The following is a 26,268-nucleotide window of genomic DNA, read 5'->3' as shown; positions in this document are numbered from 1 at the left end:
GAGACCTTCTATAAAAGGCCAGACGGCCAATATTTCAGTCCCCGTCACAACCACTCATCTTGGGGGCACCAAAGCAGCCACTGAACATACATAGAGCCCTGGCCACGTGGCTCGGCTGGTTGGAGCATCAGCCCGGACACCAGAATGTTGCGGGTTTGATTCCCAGTCACGGTGTGCGTGGGAAGCAGCCGATGGATGTTTGTCTTTCATAAAGAGGGTTCTGTCTGTCTCTCCCTTCCCCTCTCTCTGAAATCAATGGACGGACCCTCAGGTGAGAACTTTTTTGTTAAATACATAGAACAGTGAGACGTCACATTCAGGCAGTGGGCAGCTTCGGCACACAGCACAGACATACAGGCTGCAGACCCCTGTGCAAGACTCTTCATAGAATGTGGGAGTCTCCCCCCCCCCCCCCCACAGGTGACCTGGGGCCTGTGTTTGTGTGTGCTGAGGGTCCCTTGCTCCTTCTCTCCCTCTGCAGACTTCTACAGCCCCCGGCACTGTCTGAACTTGGACTTCACGCCCTCGCTTCTTTGTGTGCCACCTGTGTGTTTGCCTGTGCCTGGACTGTTTCATTCCTGCTGATGGATACTTTGTTCCTTCCATGGAAGTAGTTACGTGCCTTTTCATGCACCAGGATAGCTATTAGCCATAGGTGCATGGTACACACTCACATAAAAACACGGTTCAGTTTTGAAATATTTGCCCCTGTGCTACCACAGAGACTGTTTTGGATACCATCAGAGGTCTGGGAATCCCTGCCGTCCGAGAATGAAGGCAGTGGTCACGACCTTTAGTTTGAGAGAGATCTGTTGGCTAGCTTTGAACGCAGTCCCGCCCTAGGCGCTGGGGTTAGAAGCATGGACTGAAGGAGTCCAAGATCTTCGCTTCTCAAAATCCAGAGCCTGCGTTAGGCCCTGAGGCACTGAGGAACCCCTGTGTGTTCAGGGAGGAAAAAAAAGGCCGTCTGGTTGAGACAGGATGGGTGGGGGCCGAGAAAGGATCGGGAAGTCGGGTCGGCAGCAGATTCCCACCAGGACGCAGAGTTCTGTCCACTTAGAAGCCAGGATTGGTTTTTGCCAAGTAGATGTGGGGGCAGTATGAGTACAGGGTGAGGCACCCAAGCAGTGACCGCTGACAGCCACCCAGCAGGGTGGCCGTGGAAACCAATGGACAAATTGTGTTAGCTCAAAGAGAGCCAGGACACCAATTCCTAGGACCCGAGTTACGAGTAAAAATTCATCTGCATAGAGAAAGGGGAGTGGAGGAAATCGCCCCCTGGGAGGACAGTTGTGTCAAGCGTATAATAGTATGAGTCATTTCCTCTGTCCTCACAATTGCATTCTGTTCTCCCAAAGCCCTGTGTCAATTTTGACTGCTCTTTTTCATGGCGCTCTGCACTGCGAATCTCCAGTTTCATGTTTCTATGTCCCCGTTTTCAGAGATCAAATCCCATCTTCATGAGGGTTCCAAACTGGGGGGGGGGGAGCGGAAGGAGCCTTGCTCTTCTGAGTGGCTCCCAGCCGCTGGAGCCAAGGTTTCTTCACTGGCTCTAGGGGCATTTCCAGGAAAATCATTGCCTCCGCCCACCCCCAGGGAGCTGACTCACACCCAGCCAGGTGGCCCAGAAGGAAGTGGCGACCTTGATTTCTAACCTGACTAATGCTTTCCGCTCCTGGACGTGCCCTGGGTTTAAAAGACATTCAAAGTCTTGCCAGGACAGTCACCCTACCGTTATCAGAGGCCGAGCCACACTTGGGGTTCGGGGCCAGATGTTAAAAGTGAAACCATGTTTTAACAAAGGCCTTCTGTTTGTTTTGAGCGGGAGACCAGGCCAGTCCAAGGGTACCGAACGCCGAGTTGTGGCCGGTTGTCTAGAACAGGCCAGCGGTACGCCCAACACGCCCCCTGCACTCCTTGGTCACCGATTGCCGCGTAATGGCGATTGCCGCGTAATGGCGATTGCCGCGTTGTGGCGCGTCGCCTAGAGCAGGTCTGCAGCGCGCCTGCACTCCTTCCGCACAGAGCCGCAGAGCCTGCGCTGAGAACGCGAGCACAGGGTCTCGAGCCCCCCCCCCCTTTTTTTAGATAAGCCCCTGAAAGTGTAAAGCCGATGTGAACGCGTGCATTGGTGTAGGCTACAGAATGCAAAGGGACGCTCAGCATACCTGGATGCACATACAGTTGACATCATTGCCTCTTGGGCAGAACGCGGAGTGGTCTGGTGAGCGGATCCATCACTCCCGGAACAAAGCGGGGAGCCGGTAGTGCATCAGCCCCCCGAAGATGAGGTTGTGGTTTCTCCTTCGCCTGCCTTTTCTGCTGATGCGTGTGTCAGGTTGGATTTATTTCACCTGCCAGAGTTAATTTACTTCCTCCAGCTCCACTCTGGCATCCTGGCCTTCGTCCCCACGGCCACAACCTCCTGCCGCCTTTCCCCCTGCACCCCCTTACGTCACACCCTGTGTGCTGGCACCGGAAGTGGGATGGTCCAGGAGCCAGCGTGGACCGGAAGTTGCCAGCACATCCGGCTTTGCAGACAAAAGGAAGTGGCGCGGACCGAGGAGCGGCCCACCGTTGGGCTTCCAGACAGACCCAGTGGGCGCACAGTCCTCGCAGCCACTGAGGTGGCATGAGTCCAGTCATCGCAGGGCAGCTCTCCCTGCTCCTTCCCAAGGTGGCTTTGTGGGGCGGTGTAAAAGTCACGTGATGAGCCCTGCGTACCCGCCGCGCAGTCCGACCTGTGCTTCCGTTTCCGGTCTGGTAGGGCACCGCCCCAGCCGGTGACTCACCCTGTTATGTTTATAAATACATAGCCCGAGTTTCTTTTTTCTTTCGGCATCCTGGTCCGTGCAGGGGACGAGAGTCCTGGTGCCATACTCGCGCCGCGTACTCCGCGGCGCCTTCTTTCGTGAATTGTAAGTGATCGATTCTGCGTGCGGGCGCGTGAATCTCCTCCTGTCTTCCCGCCGTCGCCCCCAGAAATTAAAATTCTGTGGGTTTGAGTGGGACAAGGCGGTCTTTCTGTGCGCTCTGTGAAATACAGGTATTCGAATTGAACGGCACCTTGGGGACCATCCGCCCATGTGGGCGGGGGGTGGGTGCAGAAAAGGACACCAGGGAGCAGAGGAGAGCTGCCCCAGGCTTGGGGGCGCCCTGCGGGAATGCTCTCGGTAGGCGCGAAGAGCCCCACCCAACCCCTCCGTCACTGCAAGTCTCCCTGTCTGTCTAGTTGTGTCTCTTTTTATTCTTAACACGGTTCTCTCTGTGCGAATGTCGCTGCTAGGTACGACCTGTATTGATGTGCGCTTTTACTAGGGAAACGATCAGGCTCGGCTTGCTCCCGTTGACCCCGCTTGAAACGTAGGTGATGCTGAAAACTGGTAGGTGATGCTGAAAACTGGAAGTTGCTGAGTCATGGTTTTCGCCCTCTTCTGCCAAAGGATGCTAGTGGGCCCCTTGAGATCGTTCTAAGCCAACCTCACTCTTATGTGGCGTGTGGGTTAAGAGCATGAACTTGCATCAGCTGGACACGTTCCAGCTGTGTGCACACCCCACCCCACCCCCGGAAATCACTAGACTGCTCTGTGGCTCAGTGTCTCAGTGTCTCCATCTGTAACGTGGATTTATCAAGATGGACCCTGAGGTGGTCGCCACCTCTCTGGGAAAATTCCTAAAAAGCTGTGGTCAGGTGGTTGCGTTCATTGGAGTGTCTGTCATCCCTTATACCAAAAAGCTGCAGGTTCGATCGATTCCTGGTCAGGGCATGCGCCTGAGCTGTGGGTTCAATCCCCAGTTGTGGCGGATATGGGAGGCAGTTGATCGATGTTTCTCACAGCGATTTCTGTGTCTCACATTAATGTTCCTCTCAGGTCGGTCATTGTATCCTTGAGGGAGGGTTAGAGGTGGGGACGGGGCTGGTACACATAGCACAGAGCAGTGTCGCTACCTTGGCGTCACTATTATTATTATTACCAAGTAACATCGTAGTGTTTTATTCGGGGGTACACCTCTGGCTGAAAGTGTCTCAGGTGTTTTGAGACTGTCACCTGTGTGAGAGTCCTCTTTGTCTGGAACCCATTTTCCTGCTGTTAGGCTGTTGGGCCCACATCCCAGACTCTGTCCTTGTCCTTAGCGTGTGACTGGGACAGCACTGAGGACTTTGGTGCGATTGCATCGGTCACCACCCTTGACTTAGATCGGCCTCCCAGCCTTTCTGATGGGCCCTGGGTCAGCTCCTGCGTGCATTTGGTCTCAGCCTGCTAGTGAGTCCGGGCGAGGGGTGCTCCCGGTGGTGTGCAGGGATGCAGAGCGGGCCTCCTGCCTTCCAGGGGCCCGAGTCATCCCAGTGCCTGGCGTGCGTGTGTCAGGTTCAGAGACGCACAAGAACGAGGGGAAGGCTGCTTGCCTGGCAGCGATAACGGTGCAGGCTGTGGCGGCGCAGTCCGGAACTGTCCAGAGCGGGGAAGGCTCCATGGAGGGCAGGGGCTGGGCTGCATCCCCGGCCACTGACCAGAGGCAGCGGTGGAAGAATGTGGGGGGCCCCAGAGCAGGGCTTCTGTGCCTCACACTGTGGGATCGTTGGCCGGGGTCCGCCTCCACCCTGGGGGGGCCGCCCTGAGCATTGCTGCGAGCTTAGCACAGGGGTGGAAAGCAGGTCCCTGCCCACCTAGAAGCCAGTAGCACAAGTAAACAGAGATTTGCACAGAAGTGCATGCACCATGGTGTCAACCAAAAACGTGTGCAGGTAATGTCGAATGTCTTCCTTGGGTGGCAACATCACCCTTGCATGAGACCACGAACCACCATTCCAAACTTAAGAGGCCACAGCAGGCAGGGGCAGCCACAGGCCACGCCGATGTGGTGTGGCGCCAGCACCCTGGCGGCAGTGAGAGTTGACGCACTGCCCGTAGAGCGGGGATGGGAGGCTCTGGGGGTCCATCTCAGGGACGGGCTATTGCTGGGACCTGCCCGTTCCCCTGGGGGCCCTCCGGGCCTGGTATGTACAAGGAGAGAAGACTGTGAGGCAGTGCGTGCGGCGGGGAACAGGGGCGGGACTGCATTGCTGACATTTTCAAGCACTGCCTGGCCGGTGGCTGGCGCCACTGGGGCGGATTCTGTTGTAACTGCAAAGGTCTAGACCTCCTGCTGACGCCAGCAGGGTAAGGAATGGCCCTGGGGCTCCAGGATGCTGTCCCTTTAGCCTGTCAGGACATGAGTGGGAAGGAAGGCGGGAGCCCACGAGGACAAGGACAGAGTCTAGGATGGGGGTACAACAGCCTAAGAGCAGGAACACCAGTTTCAGGCAAAGATGAGTCATTCAAGCCATGGGGTCATCAGCCACAAGGGGCGAAGGGTTCTCCAGAGGGGAATGGCTGCGCTGAGTGATGAAAGCTTGCGGGTGACATGCAGAGTCATGCGGCAGAGACCTGGGGACAGGGATGTTGCTGACCACAGGCCGAGGGGTTCTGGGCAGGGGGGTGGAGAGGGAAAATGGAAAGAAAGGGTACAGGCCATGAGAAAGGGCCTCTGCTCACATTCCCAGAAAGCGAAGCAGTGGGCAGTGCCTCTGCCGCTGAGCGTCGGGTAGAGAGCCGAGACCTTACTCTCGGTGACGTAAGTAAGCTCCCTACTCCCTACTTTCTTTACCATCAGGCGGGCAGCGGCAAACTAATGGTGGGTACGCGGGGAGGAGAGGGAAGGGGTCGGTGTGAAGCCTGGACACAGACCTTGCGCGGACGAACACCTCCACCTGGTGAGCGTTGCCTTCATTGCAGAGCCTGCGTGTACTTTGATTGCCAAGGCTGAGGCCTGTGACAGTGTTGCACGTCCCAGGGGCCCCCAGGGGCTGGGCGTTCTCTCTCCCTGTTTGGCTGACGGAGGTGGTGCTTTGGTCACGTGGCTGGGGGTGGAAGGCGGGGCGCCAGGCAGCCCCGCGGCAGGGAGGGTGAGCTGGGGCCGACGGGATCTTGCTTATAGGCAAGGCACCTTGGCAGTGGGGTCCCCAGTGCCCAGAAAGGCTGAAAGGGTCCCGCCCCATGGTATCGCCCTATTCTGTGCCTCCCCCGGAGCTCCTCAATCCCCTCTCCTTTGCCCAAAGGACTCAGAATAGAAAGTGCGACAGGCTAGACCCACTGTGGGGATGCCCTGGGCCCCGCCCAAGAGGATGGCAAGCTCCGGCGCACCCCTGGCTGTCCCCAGGCCTCGGGGAGTGGTCGTGTCCCCAGCAGAGTGGGCTGCCTCTCAGCGGAGGACTTGTCCGTGGCCCAGACCTCTGGCAGTGGGGGATCCCCCTTACTCCCTTTGAGGGACATTTTCGCAGGTTGCTGATCGCTGCCCATGGACCCTCCCACCTCGCCTCCCCACCCTGTCGGCTCCTCCTTCCCTGCCCCACTCCAGCGGTATCTGCTTCAGAAACAGACATTGTGTATACACACAGGGACCCCCCTCACTTTCCCCCCAGCGTGGAGGTGAACTAAGGGTGGGAATGGCCAAGCGCGGCCTTCGTCAGCAGCTTGCCGTGCAGGTGATCGGTGCAGACGTGGGCAGGCTCTGATGGTGGCGGAGCAGCATCTCCTAGCTTTTCAGTAAAACAAGCCGCGGCCACACCGATGGGCCCAGAACAGCCTCATTTTCCTAGGATGTTGGGCGGCGTGATGCCCATACCCTGCCTTGTGCAGTCCCTCTATGTTCGGCTGCGGCCCAGGCCCGGTGCGCAGCGCCGCTGGCGCGGGCGGCCTGTTTGGGAAGCACAGAGCCAGGGTGCACGCTGTCCCTTTGTTCGCTATTAATAATGCTGAGTCGGCTCCACCCCGAAGCTGCTTCCTCCCAAGTCAGAAGCCAGGCGTCCAGCGGCCGATACATGGGGTTGAGATGCGGAGCAGCCACTGTCAGGTCCCTGCGGCTGCACCTTCCGCCGGCCGCCCGGGCCTCACTGCCTGCCTTCTCTGTCCGGCTGCAGGTTTTTCCCACTCGGCGTTCACGTTCGGTATCGAGAGCCACATCAGCCAGTCCAACATCAACGGAACGCTCGTGCCGCCCGCCGCCCTCATCTCCATCCTGCAGAAGGGGCTGCAGTATGTGGAGGCCGAGATCAGCATCAACGAGGTGCGCGCTTGCGTGCGTGTGCGTGTGTGTGTGCGCGCGCGAGTGCGCGCGGGTGCCCACGCCCTGGTGGGCGGAGACACCGGGCCCAGTACATCGGGTTGCTTGTTGCCCCTCCCCCTTCTTGCACGGGGCTCAGTGCGAGGTTAGGCCGCTGGGTCCCCACTGAGGACCGCCGTTCATCACCCCTGTCTTGCACTGATGCTCACCCACACCGGGCCCTGGCCCACGCTGCCCGCCACAGATGCCCTTGGGCGTGCCGGGAGCCGCAGGCCGATGGCTCTGCCCCGCTTTCTCCCCAGGATGGCACCGTCTTTGACGGCCGTCCCATAGAGTCCCTGTCCCTGATCGATGCGGTGATGCCTGACGTGGTACAGACGCGGCAGCAGGCTTTCCGGGAGAAGCTCGCTCAGCAGCAGGCCAGTGCGGCGGCAGCAGCAGCGGCAGCAGCGGCCACCGCAGCCACAGCAGCCACAGCGACCCCAGCAAGTGTTTCCCAGTCCAACCCACCAAAGAACGGAGAGGCCACGGTGAACGGGGAAGAGAACGGAGCGCACGCAATAAGTAAGTGCCAATAAGTAAGTGCAGGCCGGGCCCTGGCGTGTTTTCTCTCTGTGATTGGATTCCAGTGGCTGCCTCCTGCACACCGCTTCTGGGTCACTTCCTAATGTTTCCATCCCCTTCCGCCAGAAGGGCTTCACACCTTCGTCTTTCCTCAGAGCCGTTAGGCACCATGTCCTGGCCTTACACACCCCCAGTTTTAGGAAACGGTGCCACTTTGAGAACTTGCTGTGTGTGGCAAGGAGATTGATCGCCCCCGACCTTCCAGGTCTTGCTGTGGAGGCCCGCCCCATCACAGCTGAGCCCCCGATTGCAGGGCGGGTACCAGGCCCAGAGAGCGGGCTCTGTCTTACTTGCTCTTGGCAAATCCCCACGAGCTTCGTCCCTGGAAGGCAGTGGCCCAAATGCACCTGGCAGGTGGGTCAGAGAGTCTGAATGTTCGCCCAGACAACCAGCCTGTCTGCACCCTCTTCCTGTGCTGCTCGCAAATTCCGAGAGACTGCTTCGTTCGGGCTGAGTGCAGAGACGGAACAGGCTGTGTATGTGTGCACGAGTGGGCGTGCATGTGCAAATGCATGTGTGTGTGTCATGTGTGGGTACACACGTGCCTGGGTGTAACAGGCATCACACACGGAGGGGAGCAAAAGTAGGTCAGCAGTTGTTCCTGTGGGAACTTATACAATACTATAAAAACAGTGCGAGAACAAGCAGTTTTGAGTCATGACCACTGCAGACCGGCTGTGCCCTTCCCTGCACTGACTGCAGAAGGTGACGCGTTTACTGAGCTGCAGCGGCCCCGGCTGAGCTGGTCACCACGAGGGAGTAACACCACGTGCAGAGTAGCCGTTTGCAAAGCCGAGCTGCCTGGCCGAGGCCTCGCCCCGGGTCGCTTAGCCGCGCGGGCCTGCTCCTGTTTCCGACCCCAGATAATCACTCGAAACCCATGGAAATAGACGGGGACGTCGAGATCCCACCCAGCAAAGCCACGGTGCTCCGGGGCCACGAGTCCGAGGTATTCATCTGTGCCTGGAACCCCGTCAGCGACCTGCTCGCCTCCGGGTAAGGACGAGGGGCTGGGGGTCGGCCTCCCCGAGCACATGCTGCCTCGCCTGCCCGGCCGTCTTCCCCGGCCAGGGCCTGGGGCGCCCCGTGCTGCCCTCCTGTGGGTGTTCCCAACACGACCACACCGTGGAGAAGCCCGGGGACCGATGCCAGCATGTGACGTGACTCCGTGCAGCCAAGATGCTGGGGGAGCAAAATGCTGCCGCGCATGGGATTGGATCCATGGCAGGCCCGTGCCCCGGGCGTGTCATCGTGCCCCGTGCCACAGCGAACCGTGGCCTCGAAGCACGGGCAGGCCTCTGCCCGTAGGCTGCAGACACGGAAACGGCTCACACCGTGGGGGACGATGAGACAGAGCACAACACGCTCCCAGGGGCTGAGCCGGAAGCTGAGCCGGGCGCCTTTCATGCCGCAGGTCCGGGGACTCCACGGCTCGCATATGGAACCTGAACGAGAACAGCAACGGGGCGTCCACGCAGCTGGTGCTGCGGCACTGCATCCGGGAAGGCGGTCACGACGTCCCCAGCAACAAAGACGTGACCTCGCTGGACTGGAACGTGAGTGCGGGCCGCGGCGTGTGCTCTTGGTCGCTTTGCGAGCGCTCACCGGGTGGCGTTGGGCAGACCGCTGGTGGGCGTTCGCATACGCCTCAGTACAGCCGAGAAAAGCCGGCTTTGCGCAGCGATGTTTTAGCCGTGCGTGTTGGGGACGTGTCCCCGAGGGGCTCACCACTCTTTGTTCCTGCTCGTCGCCGCCCCGTGCGGTGTGTGTGCACGTTCTTTTGCCTCATGGCGAACTCGTTCTCTCCTGCACACCAGCATCTTGTTCAGAGCTGAGCGAAGTCTCCAGCGTCTTGTTCCAGCTTTTCACGTGGTGTTTGCAATCACGTCACCGGGGCGAAGGGAGGCAGTGTGTTTTGCTTGCTCCCCCCCCCGCCCCGTGGTTGTAACGCCTTGCGTTTTCATTTAAGACGTGTGTGGGGTGGGCTGGGTAAGTCTCTTCACCGGGGACCGAGGATCCGTGGGAGAATATTCTGGCCCTGGGGAGCATTTGCCTTTCCCTTGTCAGCTCTGCCTGAGCTGTGTCGCTGGCTCCTTTCTTGCCCGCAGAGCGAGGGGACACTGTTGGCTACGGGTTCCTACGACGGCTTCGCAAGGATATGGACGGAAGATGGTGAGCCGCCCCCTGGGGTCGGGTTGCGGCAGAGGTGCGGGATTGTGTGGCCGGGGAGCGGGCGCGCCCCGGCGTGGGACTCACGGTGCTTGTCGTCTGCCTGCACTCCAGGAAACCTGGCCAGCACCCTGGGGCAACACAAAGGGCCCATCTTTGCCTTGAAGTGGAACAAGAAGGGGAATTACATTCTCAGTGCCGGGGTGGACAAAGTGAGTATCACCTTGCAATACCTCTTTGGTCTGTGGGTGCTTACTGGTTTTGACTCTCTCGAGAACACCGTGGTTTCTTTGAATTCTGAGGCTTTCTGTTGCTGGTTAAGTCAAGGTGACTGGCGTTGAGTTTGTGGGTTCTCCTGTGTATTGATAGCACAGCATCTCTCCTGACATTGCACCGCCCTGCCGACCTTTGTACAAAGCTCCCGCATCGCCTCAGGTGCGTAGGTCCGTGGCGGCCTGCAGAGTCACAGACTCACCACCTGGCCTCGCGAAAATGTGGGTGCTGAGCCCCACCCTGCGGAGGAGCCCGCTGGGTCAGTGAACGGTGCGTCCTGGATGTCTCTGCATCTCTCTTACGGCAGCAAAGCCTTCTTGCACGCCTGGCTGCCTCCCAGTACACAGGCTGAGCTGAGATACCGTGGCCGTCACCGGGGGGCTGTCCTGGAGCGGCCGTCGTCCCTCCCCCGAGGTGCTGCGGTTCAGATCTCACACACACAGCGCCCTCTCCTGTACATGGCCGGTCGTCAGTACAGCCGGTGGAGTTACTGAGACAGTGGGTGCGAGCGATCAAGGACCTTCAACGGGCACTCCGGCGTGGGTGTTGGCGCATTCGGTGCAGTGACAGAGGAGGTGGGCACAGAGAACGCAGGTCCCGGTGACAGGCCAGGGGCACGCCGGTGCGGAGCGGACGAGGGGTGGAAGTCGGGCCCCCTCCAGCCAGCACTCACGGCCCCGTCACCCCATTCTGGAGAGTTCTCGCAACCCTCACCTCCTCATCGCCTGGGGCTGTTCTGTTTCCTTTTGCTTTTCTACCTGGTTGTCGGTTCTGAGTGTTAGGTGGTGACCTGTTTGGTCAGTGAAAGCGCACACTTGAAATTTCATTAGTCTTTGCCTCTTATACAGCCTGCCTTTATTGGTTAACTACAGCAGTAGTGAAGTGTACGTTAACGTTGCTATATTAAGGTTCCAGAAACTCGTCCCCAGGAAGGGAACGTAACTTACAGAGATGCTGGCGCTAACCTTCCGTGTGGGCTTGACCCGATGGGGATAAGGGTTGATACAGCTCAGATTCTTAAAAGCTCTCGTGTAATTCCTGTTTCCTTGGTCCAAGGTCTGTTGTTAAATGTAAACCTCAGGAAAATAGTACCATTGCTGATGGTAGATAGGAAATTGCCCCAGAAGTGAGTTTACCGATTCCCTGCAGCGTCAGATGCGTTAGTGAGTGCACTAAGGCCCGTGTGGCACCACCATCAGAGAAATGGACAGAGATGTCGATCGGCCTAGAGCTGCCCAAACTGTGAAGGAGCCGGTTGCAGAGGCGCGCACTGTTTTCTCTGGAGTCGTGTGCCCGACATACGACCAGTCCCTTGGACAGGGCCTCTGTTGTCACTGACCAGGAGGCGTGCCGGTCCCCGTGAAGCTGAACGTCACCGTTGATCCAGCACTCACTCACGGAGCTGCTCCTGGCTCCTAAGAACTCACCAGGTTCCCTTGTTTTCTGGGGAAACAACCGTTCGCCCGCATTTATGGATCACGGCATGGGCGCCTCTGCCCAGAGCAGCTGGACGGCCGCGCTGTGCCTAGTCTGCCCAGCTCCAGGAGCAACGGACAGCGGAACGTGCAGAAAGGCCCGTCTGGTCTGGGCAGGGCCAGGGACACAGCAGCTGCATCCCAGGTCTTCCAACCCGGAACAGGAGGGAGGGTGCCCAGCATTCTGGGAGTGTTCCAGAGGTCCGTGACGGCTGCTGTGTGCGTGGGGTCACCACCCACACGCGTGTCTGTTGGGGCAGTGGCATATAAAACACGCCGGATCCCACAGACTTGGAGCAGAATGCCGTGTATCTCGGTAACAGGTGGGAATCGATGACAGGTAGAAACAGTAACACTTCAGCCGGACTGGGGCGAGCTAACACGGCCCCTGAACGCAGTTGCAACATGTTCTCTTCCTTAGAGGGCGCACTGGAGCACAGAGTGCCCCGCGCGGCTCTGGTTCTGGCTTCGCTCTCTCTGACGCGGCGCTGGTTCCCAGGGAAGGGCGGGGACTAACTGGTGTGTTTGTGTGCCGAGCGCAGACCACGATCATCTGGGACGCCCACACGGGGGAGGCCAAGCAGCAGTTCCCGTTCCATTCCGGTGAGCCTTCCGTTCCGGTCCTGTGACTTGAAAACACCAGCAGCACCGGGGGTCACTCCAGACTGGTCATCCCTCCGAATGTGGAGGAAGGCGTCTCCCAAGGGAGCAGGAACACGTAGAGAGAAGGGAAGGGAGGGAGAAAGGGTGGGAGAGAAACATCCATGTCTGGTTGCCTCTTGCACGCCCCCTACTGGGGACCTGGCCTGCAACCCAGGCATGTGCCCTGACTGGGAATCGAACTGGCAACCCTTTGGTTCGCAGTCCAGTGCTCAATCCACTGAGCCACATCAGGCAGGGCAGAGATGCGGCTCCCTGACTGTCTGTGCCTTTAGTGGTAAAGCACTGAGAGCTGAGCACACGCCGGTCGGTGCTGACACCCGCCTGTGCCCCGCCCGCAGCCCCCGCTCTGGACGTGGACTGGCAGAACAACACCACCTTCGCCTCCTGCAGCACCGACATGTGCATCCACGTCTGCCGGCTCAGCTGCGACCGCCCGGTGAAGACCTTCCAAGGACACACGGTAAGCGCGAGGCTGGGCCGGGACTCGGGTTCCTGAGCCGTCCCCAGGGTGCCTGGGATTGCGACTACGACGCTGCTTCTCTGGCAGTTTTGGCTGCTTGGCCTGTGGTGTCGGGCCGGCCAAAAAGTGCCTTTGGTTTTTTCCATTTAGTGGGTCTAGTTGTGCTTAGTTGTCTTTAGGTTCATTCAGAACAATTGTGCTAAATTGTGACAGCTGTCATGTCAGCATGCATAAAAAAACGTTATCAAAATGGGTGAGTTTGTGTGTAGCTATTTTAATATTGACAGCGGAAGAAAATACACAGTGTCTTGTGTGGTATGCTTTATTATTTCAAGGAAGGTAAAAAGTACAACTGAAACGCACAAAAAAAGATGTGTGCGGTGTGTGGAGAAGGTGCTGTGACTCGTCGCATGTGTCAGAAGTGGTTTGTGCATTTCCTTAGAACCGTTGACGTGTTGGCCGAATAACCCTTTGCTGTAGGGCCGTCTTCTGCACTGGAAGATGGTTAGCAGCTCCCTGGCCTTTACCCACTAGAAGCCAATAGCAGGAGACAGCCAACATCCTCAAAACGTCCAAATCAACCACATTATTGGTGGAAATGAAAATGTGACTTATTTTACCGAAAAAAATGTTAACAGACTTTCTGGCCAACCCACTACTAGCTCAGGCTGGATTAACCCAGTCAGGGTGAGGCAGCGGAGAAAACAAACCGTGAGAGGAGCCAGGTGATGGATTGTGCAGGAAAGACTTCAAGTGGCTATTAGATGAATGCACGAGGATGTAAATGAAAGGATGTTGGTAATGAGTGAACAGTTGGGGAATATCAGCCCAGGAAGGAAAACCGTGTTGTCAAGAATGAGTCCAGTGGCAATCTGAGAACTGAGAGGTATGGGGTCTGAAGGGAAAACCTTCACGGATGGGTGAGTGCAGAGATAAGGCCGGGGAACCTCACGACAGATCTGGACATAGCCCGTTTTACTCAGTTTGGTGGGAGACGGCAGCTTTCAGTGCAGGAAGTTGATGCGCTGGCTGACTTATCCGTTCCTGGGTGTGGCAGCCGGGACTCCCTGCGGCCCTTCTAGAGCAGATACCTGTGGTGTCTGAGACGCGGGCCACCCCCCCCCCCCAAACCTCAGCAGTCCCAGGGGTCCTGCTGGGTTTGAGCGTCTCACAGCAGCCGATCCTTAGCACCTCTATTATGCATATAGCAGGTGTGAATTCCTTTGTCACCAGTGCCTGTTCCCCCTGGTCCAGCTCTGTCCCCACAGCTCCCTGACTCTGAAAGGAAGCCAGACAGTGTCCTGCTAATGTCCTGCTGTGGCTGTGCATGGAGTCCTCTCTTTCTTTTCCCTGGCGTGGACTTGTTTCTCCCCTCAGGCGGGACTGTCCCGTGCTTTTCCGAGAAGGCCTTGCCAGGGGTGGGGGTTGCGGGGCTGGGTGGGGAAGGCGAAGGGATTAACTAGAAAAAGAAATACGATGCAGTCTTGGGGACCTCCAGCCGTCCCATGCACTGCTTTGCTGCCGTTCGTCCAGTCGGCTCTGTGACGGGCGTGTTCGCAGCTGACCTTTCTGCACACGAGGGGAGCTTGGTGACTCTGAGGGTTTCTCCCACGGGGCCCATGAGCTGTTTCTGGGTGCTTTCTGGGAGTCGAGACGTGGGTGGCGTTGCAGAGAGAAGTCCGTTCTCGGGAAGGACCTGCTTCCCGCCTTCCTGGGCCCCTTCTCTGTGCAGTCGCAGCCAGAGCCACCCAACCGGCTGTGTCCTGGCTGAGGCTGTCCCCACCTTGGCAGGTCGGCGGGCTCCAGGGTGTTCTGCTGGGTCCACTTTCTCGCGCCTGTGCACCTGCGTACACACATGCTCACACTCACACCCCCCCGCAGCCCCAGCCCTTCCCAGGGGCCTCGTGCCTGGGCTCCCAGCTGCCTTGTGTCCCTTCCCCGCTTCATAGCCTTCCAAGCCCAGTGTCCTCAGCCAGCTGGTGACCGTAGAGGTTGGCCTCGCAGCCCAAGCACATGGAGCAGGTGGTTCGTGTGCCCTCTGCTGGCCACACGGGACCCTACAAGAAGGCCTTTTCGCCTTCCTTCCTTCCTGCCTCGCCGGCCCCACCTCCACCTGTGTGGCTCCTTCGTGAACCTGGGCCCCTTCTCCTGGGCCCAGGGGCTGTGATTTGCTTCCTCCTCCAGGACTCGGGCTCAGGGTGACCGGGGTGCTGGGCCGGACGGCTGCCTGTAGCCATTACCTTCCTGCCGGCTCCCCTGCCCCTCCCACGGCACACCCACCTGCCTGCTGGAACTGCCCACTGTGCAGTGGGCAGAGTGTTGCTGACCTGGCTGTTGGCTCTGGACGTCCAGCTGCCCCGCCCCCCCCCGAGTTGTTTTCCTGGGCGCCCTCCCGGCAGTGACCATTTGCATCTGTCTGCCTTGTGCACCAGGGGTCGGCCTCTGCGTTCCTCCCCCCGTCCCGTTGCCTCAGCCCGAGTAGCCTGTGTTGTACATCAGAGGTCTCCCCTGCCCCCTTCAGTCCCCGCTAAAGACAGCTGTCCTCCATACATTTAGAGCCACCGAGTCGTTAGGAGTGACTTCCAGTGTCGGTCTTAAAACTGCAGTCTTACTGGGTTTGTGTACTGCACTTACCATACGGAAATTCAGTGGCTCCCTCACTGTGATTGTTCCCTTGGACCAGGGTGAGTGAGTGGCTGTTTTTGCATGGTGTATGGCCGTGTTTCTATATAAGTGAGAAAGGCAGAGTAAGAAATGGAGGAACGTGGGTGGGTCCCGAGGTGGTGGTCCTTGTATACCCGGGATAACTGCAGATAGACCCTGCAGAGTTGATGGAGCGCTCCTGCCCCCTGCTGGACCGTTGTGGCACCTACTCACAGGCCGGTTTTTTCTCCCCCCCTCCTTTTTTTTTTTTTCCTTTTTCAAAATTATTATTTTTTTATTTTTTTATTGATTATGATGTTACAGTTGTTCTATTCCCCCCTTCATTCCCCTCCACCCTACCCCCCATCCCCACCATTACCCTCCCTTTAGTTTATGACCATGTGTCTCAAGTCCTTTAGATTCTATATTTCCCATGCTATTTTTGCCCCCCCATCTATTTTCTATCTACTGTCTGTGCTACTTATTTTCTGTACCTTCTCCTCCCTTCTCCTTCTCCCACTCCCCTGTTGCTAATCCTCCACATGATCTTCCTTTCTATGTTTCACTCCTGATCTCTCTGTCCTCTTAGTTTGCTTTCGTTTTAGGTGTGGTTCTTAATAACTGTGAGTTTGTTGTCCTTTCAGTGTTCGTGTTTCTTTAACTTCTTTTTCTTAGATAAGTCCCTTTAACGTTTCATATAATAAGGACTTGGTGATGATGAACTCGTTGAATTTGATCTTATCTGAGAAGCACCTTATCTGTCCTTCCATTCTAAATGAAAGTTTTGCTGGATAGAGCAATCTTGGTTGTAGGTCTTTGGATTTCATGACTTGGAATACCTCTTTGCAGCCCCTTCTTGCCTGTAAGGTGTCTTTTCAGAAATCCGCTGACAGTCTGATGGGGACTCCTTTGTAGGTGACTGTCCCTTTAGCTCTTGCTGCTTCTAGAATTCTCTCCTTCATTTTAATTTTGGCTAATGTAATTATGATGTGCCTTGGTGTGTTCCTTCTTGGGTCCAACTTCTTTGGTACTCTCTGAGCTTCCTGTATTTCCTGGAAGTCTATTTCCTTTGCCAGATTGGGGAAATTCTCCTTCATTATTTGTTCAAATAAGTTTTCCACTGCTGGCTGTGCCTTTCCCCCTTCTGGTACCCCTATAATTTGGATGTTGGAGCGTTTAAAGATGTCCTGGAGGTTCCTAAGACTCTCCTCATTTCTTTGAATTCTTGCTTCTTGACTCTTTTCTGTTTGGCCATTATTTGGTTTCTTCTGGTCCACTCCATTGATTTGAGTCCCAGTTTCCTTTTCATCGCTATTGGTGTCCTGTGCAATTCCATTCATTTCAATTAGTTTCGCCTTCATATATTTGTCTAATTTGTGGCTATAATCAACCAGTTCTGTGAGGATCCTGATGATATTTGACAGTAAAACACATCCTGGCTCTCTGTGCCGGTCGATAGATCCCTGTGTGGGGGCTTTTCCTTCTTTTCAAAGTCCCCTGCTGTCTTCCAGAACGAGGTCAACGCGATCAAGTGGGACCCTTCCGGGATGCTGCTGGCGTCCTGCTCGGATGACATGACGCTGAAGGTACCGGGGCCGGGGAGGGCGGCTGCTCCATCCTAGATGAGCCCCTGCGTCAGGGCTGGTGGGACACTTGCTGCTGCTGTGGCTGCGAGCCTTGTCACGAGCACTGCCTGTCCAGGGCTCCCTGCCATCTGGAGAGCCACTGCCGATGAGCCGAGGGGTGTGCCGAGAACCTCCCCTTCCGCTGAGCCCCCAGCGGTGTCCCCGGGATGTTGCCGGCCCCTCCGCCCGGGCAGCGACCTGCCAGACGCGTGCAGGATGACTGGCGTGGAGCCCCTCGCAGGCGGGAAGCAGCGTGTGCTCACGCCGTTCCCCGTGTGTCCCGCAGATCTGGAGCATGAAGCAGGATGCGTGCGTCCACGACCTCCAGGCGCACAGCAAAGAGATCTACACCATAAAGTGGAGCCCCACCGGGCCGGCCACCAGCAACCCCAACTCCAGCATCATGCTTGCCAGGTGAGCTGGGCGGCCCTGGGCTCGGCGCACGCGGCTGCCGAGGGCGGCCTCACTCCCTGCGGCCGTGAACGTTACCGCAGCAGAGGGAACAGAAAAGGGGTTCTGCACAAGGTACGGCCAGGAAGGGCCGCTTGGACCGAGGCGAACAGATCGTAGCCGCTAGCCGTTCTCTGTATCAAGGGGAAGAGACGTCTCGCTGCCGGTGTGACGAGGACGTCTTCACTCCCTTCCTTCCACACCGTACAAAGAACGGCTCCCTTTGCAAGGGCCCACCCGGGGGAGCTGTGGGGTGACGCCCGAGGAAAGCTGAGCATCCGGAACACGCACCAGGCTGGTAGGAGGGTGGGTCTCAGGTCTGGGCGCCCAGCACACTGCTTCGTGAAGGTTCTTATTACGGCAGAGAAAGGCAGAGCTCAGTGTAGCCATCGAGGGTCCCCCCGTGCAGCAGCTCCGGCCAAAACCCCTGCACGGCAAACCCCTGAAGGCAGCAGCCTCGGAGGACAGTGTGGGAAGGCCAGTCCGTGCAGCCCTTCCCAGATGTGGGAAGACGGGTTTGTGCGTGGCCATGCTGGCCTGCCCCAAACACGCCACGTCATGCTGTGGTACGACGGAATTGTGTTGTCCCCAGGCTGCCTTTCAGGGTGTCTGTTCCACACCCCGTCCTGTGTTTTAGTAAGAAGACTGTTTGGAAAAGCAGGCTGAGGAGAATTCTGAGGTGGCAGTGCCGGGGGCTTAGGGGCCTGGGGTCCCCGGTGCAGAGACGCCTGAGTGTGTGTGTAGCCGGAAAGGACGGAATCTGGGAGGAAGGTCGTGTTCCCAGGGGGCAGCCTCAGGTTCTGGGTGGCAGCAGAGATGGGGACAGTGGGGACGGGGTACGCCTCTGTCAGGCAGGACTCTTGTTCCCGAGAGCGCTGGACCCAAGGCCGTTTGCGGAGAACACCGAAAGGAGAGTCTTTACCTGCATGGTTGTGTTTTAATTCCCGTTGCGTGAATACGTTCATCCCGTTAATTTGCCGTGTTTCCAAATACTTCGGTCAGTAACAGTAAACGTTGTCTTATGTCATGGGAGGATTCTAGGAAGTGCGGTAAATATTCCCCGGACACGTGTGTGGTTCCTGTCCATGGGAAACCCAGAAACCCGAGAATGTGACATCGGTGCTTCCCCAGTAACGGCACCGAGGAAGGAAGGAAGGGTTTGCCTTGTGACTGGCGCGCCGTCCGTGTGCCGAGTCCCCCAGCCCACAGGACAAAGCCTGGTTGTCCCTGCAAACACAACAGCGGTGCAAGGAAACCGCCGCGTGCGCCGTGCGGAGGCGTCTGGGGAAGCGGGGGCAGCTGCCGCGTCTCCGCGCTGACGCTCCTCCCGCCCCCGCAGCGCCTCCTTCGACTCCACGGTGCGGCTGTGGGACGTGGAGCGCGGCGTGTGCGTGCACACGCTCACCAAGCACCAGGAGCCCGTCTACAGCGTCGCCTTCAGCCCCGACGGCAAGTACCTGGCCAGCGGCTCCTTCGACAAGTGCGTGCACATCTGGAACACACAGGTAATCCGCCTTCCGGTCCGAAAGGGCTCGCCACGGCGCGTCCCGCTGACCGGGCTCGCGGCGGCGGCAGTGGGGGCGTGGGGGCTGAGGCAGGAGCCTGGACGCCAGCTGGCTGCCCTGGGGGGACCGTCAGCCTACAGCCACGCGCCTCGTGCGCCACGTGGGTGCGGGGTCCGCCCCCCAGGGGCAGCCCCCGTTGGCTCCTTTTCCCAAGTCCCTGGCGTGAGGCCCTCTGCCTGCCTCGTCCATTTCTCAGGCATGACCTGTGGTGTCGGAAAAGCATAACCCAAGCCTCCTACCTGCAGAGAGCGTGGGGGGCCCCCCGGGGGCAGAGGTATCAGAGCCTCTGCAGAGCCTCCCATCCGCGGAGCGCAGCAGGTCGGAGGCTCCAAGGAATGTCGGCTGCATTGTCACGCCATGTAGATTTTTCTTAAGACGCTGTTTTACGTCTGGGTAGCAAAGGGTGCGTCACTATGGGGCTGTTCTCCTGTCGGGACGGCACTTGAGCAGGTGCAGGCTCCGGCCGAGGGAGAAAGGGTCGGGGCTGTTGCGAACAGCCAGTGCCCCGCCTGGAGCTCGGTCGGGTGCGTTCAGCGCACGCCCCCTGCTGGCAAGGGTGGGTGGTGCAGGAGCCGAGGTAACTGCAGGGGAGGTTCTGGGGGTTGGGGCTCCCCAGGTCCACCTCCCACGATCTGAACTCCCTCCTCGTGGACACGGAAAGGCGATGGCCGGCCTGAAACGGTACCAGCCTGTGGCCAAGCCGGCAGGCCACCTTGGAAACACATCCTGGCTCACCGTGGAGGAAACGGCTCTCTGGAACTAGTGATGGGGGGTTTGTACGGCAACCTCACACAAAACCGACGTGAGGTCCCACCTGCTGTCAAAAGCGCGTCCACGCCTCGTTCCTAACTCACGGGTCTCCCGAGACGAAGCTCACCTTAACCCTCAGTGAGGCCACGCCCCCTGGAAATACAAAAGACACACTTGTTGACCGGGCGCCTCCCCTCCCCCCCTTCCTGCCGGTCCGCAGGCAGCTTCCCACGCGTGGCAGGGAGTCGGAGGGACCTGTTTCCGCAGCCGGCAGTGTGGAGTGACAGTCCTTTTCCCTCCTGCGTGTTGGAGAGCTGCCCTGACGGCGCTCGGGGACAGCCCAGTGCCCTTCCTCTCGGCGGGGCCGCGCGCACTCTGCGTGCCCCCCACACCGCGCCTGACGCCTTTGCTTTGCTTTGCTTTGCTTTGCAGAGTGGGAGCCTGGTGCACAGCTACCGCGGCACGGGCGGCATCTTCGAGGTGTGCTGGAACGCCCGCGGGGACAAAGTGGGCGCCAGTGCGTCCGACGGCTCTGTAAGCAGCACCCACGGTTTGCTGGGGTGGGGGGTGCGGGCGGAAAGGGGGAACCTGGTGCAGCTGGCGGAGGGGCCGTGGGGCGGGTGGCCGTCTCTGTGAAGCCCCCACAGGTTCCCGAAGGCCTTGTGCTTGCTCTTGGAGTCTCCCCAGCCCTGCCACTAGATGGCGCTGTGACACCAGTGGCCACTGCCAAGGTGTCACTTGTTAGCACCGCCTGTGACCTGAGTCTGTGCTGCTTACTCAGGGGGCGTTGGTCAGGTGCCGGGCCCTGAGCCTGCTGTTAAAGCGGCTCTGAGCGTGCGGGACTGCGTGGCTATAAAACTGTATTTATAAAACACAGTTGTGGGGGGGGGGACACAGTGTGGGCCTGCCTTGGTCCCCGGGCCAGGGAACCGGCCAGCCTCAGCTCTGAGCCGTCCCCGTGCTGCCTCGGAGATCCCACGGGCTCCCTGCTTCCCCTCAGGTGTGCGTCTTAGACCTGCGAAAGTAGACACGCAGCCTGGCGGAGAGCAGGAGAGAATCCAATGGACCAGCAGTCGGCCTGGGGGGTCGCGGCGCCTTCAGACTCCGTCCTGACAGCCTCAGAACCGCGTGGCCCAGACGCGTGGGCGTGGACTTTGACATCGGCTCATCCCCGGCCACGGAGCCTCTGTTTTCCCGTAGTCCTCGTCGAGACGTTGGAAACACACACACAACACAACACACGCACAGTCCTGTCCGAGGGGCAGCGCGGGGTCCGCTGGGGCCGGCAGCCACCAGCCGGAGGGGGCGCAATCTGGATCCCACCCAGACGGGCTGATGGCTGAGACGGGAGCGGGGGTGCAAAGCTGTGCCAAAAAAGTAGAAGGAAAAAAATGCTGTGATAAAGACCGAAGGGGGCGCGGGGTAACCCAACACCCTGCAAGGGGGTGGAGAAGCCGACCTCTGCCGGCTGCATTTTCCCGGAGCCACGTACAGCGTTGGCGAAGGGCGCGCGAGGACCAGTCTGCTTTCTCATCCCCACTCGGCCTGTTTCCCAGAACCACCTTCGTCCGGGGGGCTTTTCCGTGGGGGGGAGTCCTGTCCTGTGGGCCCCCCCTCCACTGTGAGGCTGGTTTCGCTCCGTCCCCCTTCCCGGCCCTCGCCCCTCCCCCCACCCTCTGGTGCGGTCTGGCTGGATTGGCTGCCTTGGGGACATGAGGACAGCAGCCTTCGGGGGACTGCGTGGTTGCCCCTTCCCGCCCCCTGCCCCCTCTCCCTCCCGGTCTCTCCGCCCTTTATCATAGTCACTGCGGATCTTAGGTCTCACGGGCACTTCCCACGTGTAACAAGTGCTTTATTAAAGGAAGAAGGCAGGGCAGGGGGACTTTTTACAGGAGAAAAAAAAAATGACTTATAAGAGAAAGAGCCTGGAGTATTTTTGGAAAAAAAAATATTTTTATGTTAAAACGATTTTAAAATCCTGAAATGGCCATCAGACATAGCTTTGTGTGGTTTCATATTTTAAAAATATTCTAGGGAGACAGGCAGGGGGCGAGGGGGCGAGTCCCATGGCCCGGGGCTGCGTGGCCGGTGGGGGATGGACGCTGGGTGGGAGGCAGCGGGACAGTGTCTGGACGGGGCGACAAGTCCCCGCTCCGGGCTGGAGGGCCGTGTGGCGTCTCGGCCCAGTCCACCTTCCTGCTTCTGGGGGGCGGTTAAGAAGGTCGCGCTCTGGCCCAGAGGGGCACGCCCCAAACCAAATGATGTCCAGACCGGCAGCTGGGCTCTGTGCCCTGTGCTGGTGGCACCTCGCTCCACAGGTGACTGGCGGCTCCAGGGTCTCACCTGGCCCGGCAGTGACAGAATCACGGGGAAGGAGGGGCCTTCAGTCCCCGAAGGCAGAGGGAAGAGAAGACGTGGCCGCTCACTTCCACGGGCTCCGTCTGCCCTTTCTCTGCAGAGACGACGAGATTTCCTTTCTTCTAACAATGAATCTTTTTACTGTTTTTAAACAAATGTGGCTTTGTTCCTACGGGAGGTCCCTTTCCTTGGATCAGGTGGCGCTGGTCCCGTCATGAGCCCCGCACTGAGGCGTTGGGGCAAGGACCGTCGGTTTGCTGCGGGTGCAGCGCGGAGCGGGGAAGGTGGCCTGGCGGGGCGCCGTGGAGGGTGCCGGGACCAGCCGTCGCATCCCCGTCCACGCCCGGCCTCACTGCGCTCCCCGCGCAGACGCGCGTTTCAGGATCCCTCGCCAGAGGAGAGCTAGGGGGGTGCGTGGGCTGTGTCCCACCCGGCTTGCGGGGAAGGTCAAGTTCCGTGCACCCCACCCCGCCCCGGGCAACCGTGACCATTCGGTGCCCCGATAAAGCCTGGGTTCGGACGCAGACCTCGCAGGAGCAGATGAGCGGCACCCGGACCCCTCCGCGAACAGAGACGTGCTTCTCTGCACCATGCATCCGCTGTCAAGGGTCCTCCGTGGCGCACACTCGGTGAGGGCAGCCGGGACCGGACAGTCCTCACCTGAAGGCCGGGGGCCGGGGCTTCGCAGACGTGGGAGCCCAGCTGTTCGCCCCCGTCCCCAGCTTTCCCACGCCCGGGACACCGGGGCACCGCCTGGCTTGGCTGCAGCGGGACCAGGGGTGAGAACGCACTCGCGCTCCTCGGGCCCGGCCGGCCCGCCAGGAACACTTGTCTCCGGAACGCCAGCTCGCCTTTGTCATCATCAGCTGTCCGCTGGCACTGTGACAGCTCTCGCCTCCGGCTCCTCGGCGGTGCGCCTGACGCTTATGCGCCCGACCAGAAGCTGGAGGCCGAGAGCAGACCCCGCGGGCCAGGCCGCGCCTCCCAGCGCCTGCGTTCGGCTGGAAGGCGCTCGGCTGGAAGGCGCTCGGAGCGCGCGCGCCCCCAGGGATTCGACCTCCCTTCTGTCCCTGGTCCCAGAGCCGCGTGAAGTGCACTTTGTCCAACGCAAGGGTCTGCTTTGTTCTGGTTCCGTTCCTCGTTTGAAACCGGTTCCACCCTTTTTTTTTTTTTTTAAGTCGTGTTTCTTTGTCCAGTGCAGAAATGGCCCTCCCACCACTCCCGAGGCGTTGGATTCTGGCTCCTGCGGTTTTTATTGTCTGTGTCAGACGCGCCGGCCAGGTGTCCTTGCCCGTCCCCACCTCCAACGCGGCCACGGCCACGGCCACCTAGGGCTCCTTTCCGTTCCCCTGACGCCTCGCACGCGCGCGGGCAAAAAGATTCACCTTGTGTGTCGTAGCTCATTTGTTTCCAGAGATCATATTCAGTGTCTTGAATAAATTGCTCTATTTTGATATTAGACTACGTGGTGGGCGTGCTTCCTTCGTCCTGCTTGGTCACCGGGGGGGGGGGGTCCCCGCAGCCGTGGAAACAGCACGTTCTCAAGAGGACAGGGACGCAAGCGCGTCTTCCCAGGCTGCTGCCGTCCCCGCAGGACCGATGGCCGTGGGTGGGTGTGGAGGCCGGTGTTACAAAAGGCAGCTGCTTTCCGTGTGTTTCTTTCCTTTACGCTGTTCCAGGCCGGCTGTTCGCAGGGGGCCCGGGGAGTGGCTTTTCGCCGGCCACGGGGTGCTGGGCTGGCGCTTGGGCCCCAGGACCACCCTCGTCGTCTGCAGCACCCGGGGGGCCAGCGGCAGCGACTTCTGCTCCGTGACGCAGACTCCCATTCCGCACACACGCACTGCATCTGCCCGGACCTGCACCGTGCAGGCCGCTGTCACCGCGCCGCGGTCATCACTGCCGCGGGCTCCGTCGTTCCGTGGGTTACTGAGGTCCTCGTGCTCCGGTCAGATGGGAACAGAGAGAGGGCAGCCCCTCCCTGGCTGCGTGGGGTCCCAGCGTTGTCTGGGGTGCCGCCCGCTGACTTGTGCGTTCCTTCACTGGCTCCCCACAGAACGGGTGGATGTGGGGAGATGTTCAGAGGAGCCCGGCCCTGCCACAAGGCTGCGGGGAGGTCCCGGGAGGAGCTGGCCGCCAGCTCTCCGCAGGCAGATGGGAGAGCACCCACGGTGGCTCCGGGGAAGCCATGGCTGTCCTGGCTGCAGCAGCCACGCTGGGAACACGTGGACAGATGTTTGCTTCGTACCGTAGAGGAAAGGAGACAGGGACACCCAGACTGTCCCCGAGCCGCGTGACTTTCACTTTCACGTCCCCGGGCACCGTTCTCCACGGCGATCCGGCACGGTCCCCGGGGCCATTGAGCTCCACCGAGTCTCACGTCCTGGGGGGCTGTGTCCGCACACTGAGCTTTTGTGCTCACCGTGCACGTGTGCGTGATCTGCCTGACGGAGACCGAGGACGCACCTGCAGTTCACGGGGACGTCCCCGCTGCGGGGCTGGCTGGGGGTTAAACTGGGCGTCACTCTGAGCTGCGTGCGGGGCGGGGGCGGGAGGACGGGCAGAGGCTTCCACAAAAGACTCGGAAAGTGGCGGAGCGGTTCCCTCACCACCACCACCACCACCCCCGTCCGGCCCCCTTGTCCTCTGAAGCATCTCCGCGTGCAGCGCAAGCCCGGCAGGAGGACGGGGTTGCACGGGGCAGAGGCCAAAGGCGAGGTGCCTCCCAGAGGTACGTGCACAGGAGCCTGAAGTGCCTGCCCTGAAGAACGGGCTTGGAGCAGCAATCAGAGCCACACAAAAGGCAAGTGCGTGTGGGGGGTGGGGAGGGAGGGCTGGGGCACTGCCCTCCCCCAGCCATCCTCCTCCTCCTCATCGCTGCTTTCTGGCCCTCCACATGCCCACAGAGGCAGCCTTCCTGGGACCTTGCCTACAGTGCAGTGGAACTCGCCTAAAGTCAGGTGTTCTCATTTACTCCTTTGCTTGCTCAATTGTGTCTCTCTTGTTCCCCAGGTGGACCGGACGCCCCACAGTCCCGATGCTCAGGTGAGTCCCCAGTGCGTGGGCGGAGCCCAGGGTGGCTCCACCCCCGGAGCAACGGTGACCACGTGTCTCACCCTCTCGCTGACTCACCGCTGACTCACCCCTATCCAAACCCCGCCCAGCTGGCTGGTGGTTGGCACCCGCTAAGAGGGGGCGTTTGAGCTGGTAACCACAGGAGTCAGCCTTCTCGTTTGCAAGCTTCCGACCCTGACTCTGGCTGACAGCAACTCACCAGGGTGTTAGGAAGCTGAAGACCCAGGGTGTCAGGCCAGGCAGACAGGAGCAGCCAAAGTCAGGCCATGGGAGGGGCCCCCTGCCGACCACGTGGGGCACAGGCAGCACGGGGCACTGCCCACACCTTGGTTCTGGGCCCCAGAGTGGCCCCTCAAGCACAGTGGCCCTGCATCCAAAGAGATGTGCCCATGGCCACGCCCTCTGCAGAGGTGCCTCTCCGAGGGAGGCACACGCCCCTGCACAGAGGCTTCTAAGTTAAAGACATGGGACACATCTGATTGGCTGTGCCGGGTTCCGGGCCTGCCTTCAGCTGCAAGGGACGCTGGGAAAGCGAGCAGCTGGAATCGTTGCCTAGCAAGTGGGGGAGAGGCTAACGGGGGTCCTGAAAGAGCAGGGGCTTTGCCTGCTAGGGGCAGACAGCGTGGCAGCCCAGAGATGAAGAACGCAGACGCCACGCAGCAAAAAGGACGGGCCTTCACACACCTCTATCCCTGTGGGATCGACTCCAAGCTTACAAGGGTACAAGCCCGGTCCCAGGGCCCTGGACCCGTCTGTGGCTGTGGGACCCCAAGGGCGCAAACTCCAAAGCCTCCTGTAGAGCCTTTCTAGAGGGAAAGGAAGTGCTAACCTTGACTTAAAAGGTGTCCCACGGTGGAGCTTTCTTCAGCATCCTCAGAAAATAGTACCCTGCTCTGCTATGGACACCGAGCTGGCTTACGATTCCAATGCATACTACAATATCTCTGCCAAGATATTTTTTTTCAACTGATGGAAATATGGAGACCTAGACAACGATGGGAGCATAAACCAGGTTCCGAAAATTCCTGGACTGTCTT

The 26,268-nt window shown here is 59.4% G+C and overlaps 1 protein-coding gene and 1 non-coding gene across 10 annotated transcripts in view; both read left to right on the top strand.

The window, feature by feature from the left end:
• Positions 1 to 23,620, top strand: part of TBL1X (transducin beta like 1 X-linked) — a 124,300-nt gene extending 100,680 nt beyond the window's left edge. For all 9 annotated transcript variants that reach the window (XM_037157572.2, XM_037157570.2, XM_037157574.2 and 6 more), the window contains 13 exons: positions 6,962 to 7,107; positions 7,407 to 7,668; positions 8,592 to 8,724; positions 9,143 to 9,284; positions 9,837 to 9,900; positions 10,012 to 10,109; positions 12,188 to 12,248; positions 12,647 to 12,768; positions 16,923 to 16,997; positions 17,323 to 17,450; positions 18,826 to 18,991; positions 20,234 to 20,335; positions 20,802 to 23,620. In XM_037157572.2, the coding sequence (XP_037013467.1) occupies positions 6,962 to 7,107; positions 7,407 to 7,668; positions 8,592 to 8,724; positions 9,143 to 9,284; positions 9,837 to 9,900; positions 10,012 to 10,109; positions 12,188 to 12,248; positions 12,647 to 12,768; positions 16,923 to 16,997; positions 17,323 to 17,450; positions 18,826 to 18,991; positions 20,234 to 20,335; positions 20,802 to 20,828 (1,526 nt within the window). In that variant the 3' untranslated portion in view covers positions 20,829 to 23,620. The remainder of the gene's footprint in view (positions 1 to 6,961; positions 7,108 to 7,406; positions 7,669 to 8,591; positions 8,725 to 9,142; positions 9,285 to 9,836; positions 9,901 to 10,011; positions 10,110 to 12,187; positions 12,249 to 12,646; positions 12,769 to 16,922; positions 16,998 to 17,322; positions 17,451 to 18,825; positions 18,992 to 20,233; positions 20,336 to 20,801) is intronic.
• Positions 8,934 to 9,066, top strand: LOC119058403 (small nucleolar RNA SNORA42/SNORA80 family). The gene has a single exon (XR_005084247.2). It is a non-coding gene; the product is annotated as a small nucleolar RNA SNORA42/SNORA80 family (small nucleolar RNA).
• Positions 23,621 to 26,268: the final 2,648 nt, after the last annotated feature.

The sequence above is a fragment of the Artibeus jamaicensis genome, unplaced genomic scaffold (assembly GCF_021234435.1).
Source record: "Artibeus jamaicensis isolate MK-2021 breed Jamaican fruit bat unplaced genomic scaffold, CSHL_Jam_final contig_859, whole genome shotgun sequence".
NCBI classification, from domain to species: Eukaryota; Metazoa; Chordata; class Mammalia; order Chiroptera; family Phyllostomidae; genus Artibeus; species Artibeus jamaicensis.
Note: the sequence above shows the minus strand (reverse complement) of the source record. Positions and strands in the feature narration are given on the sequence as shown.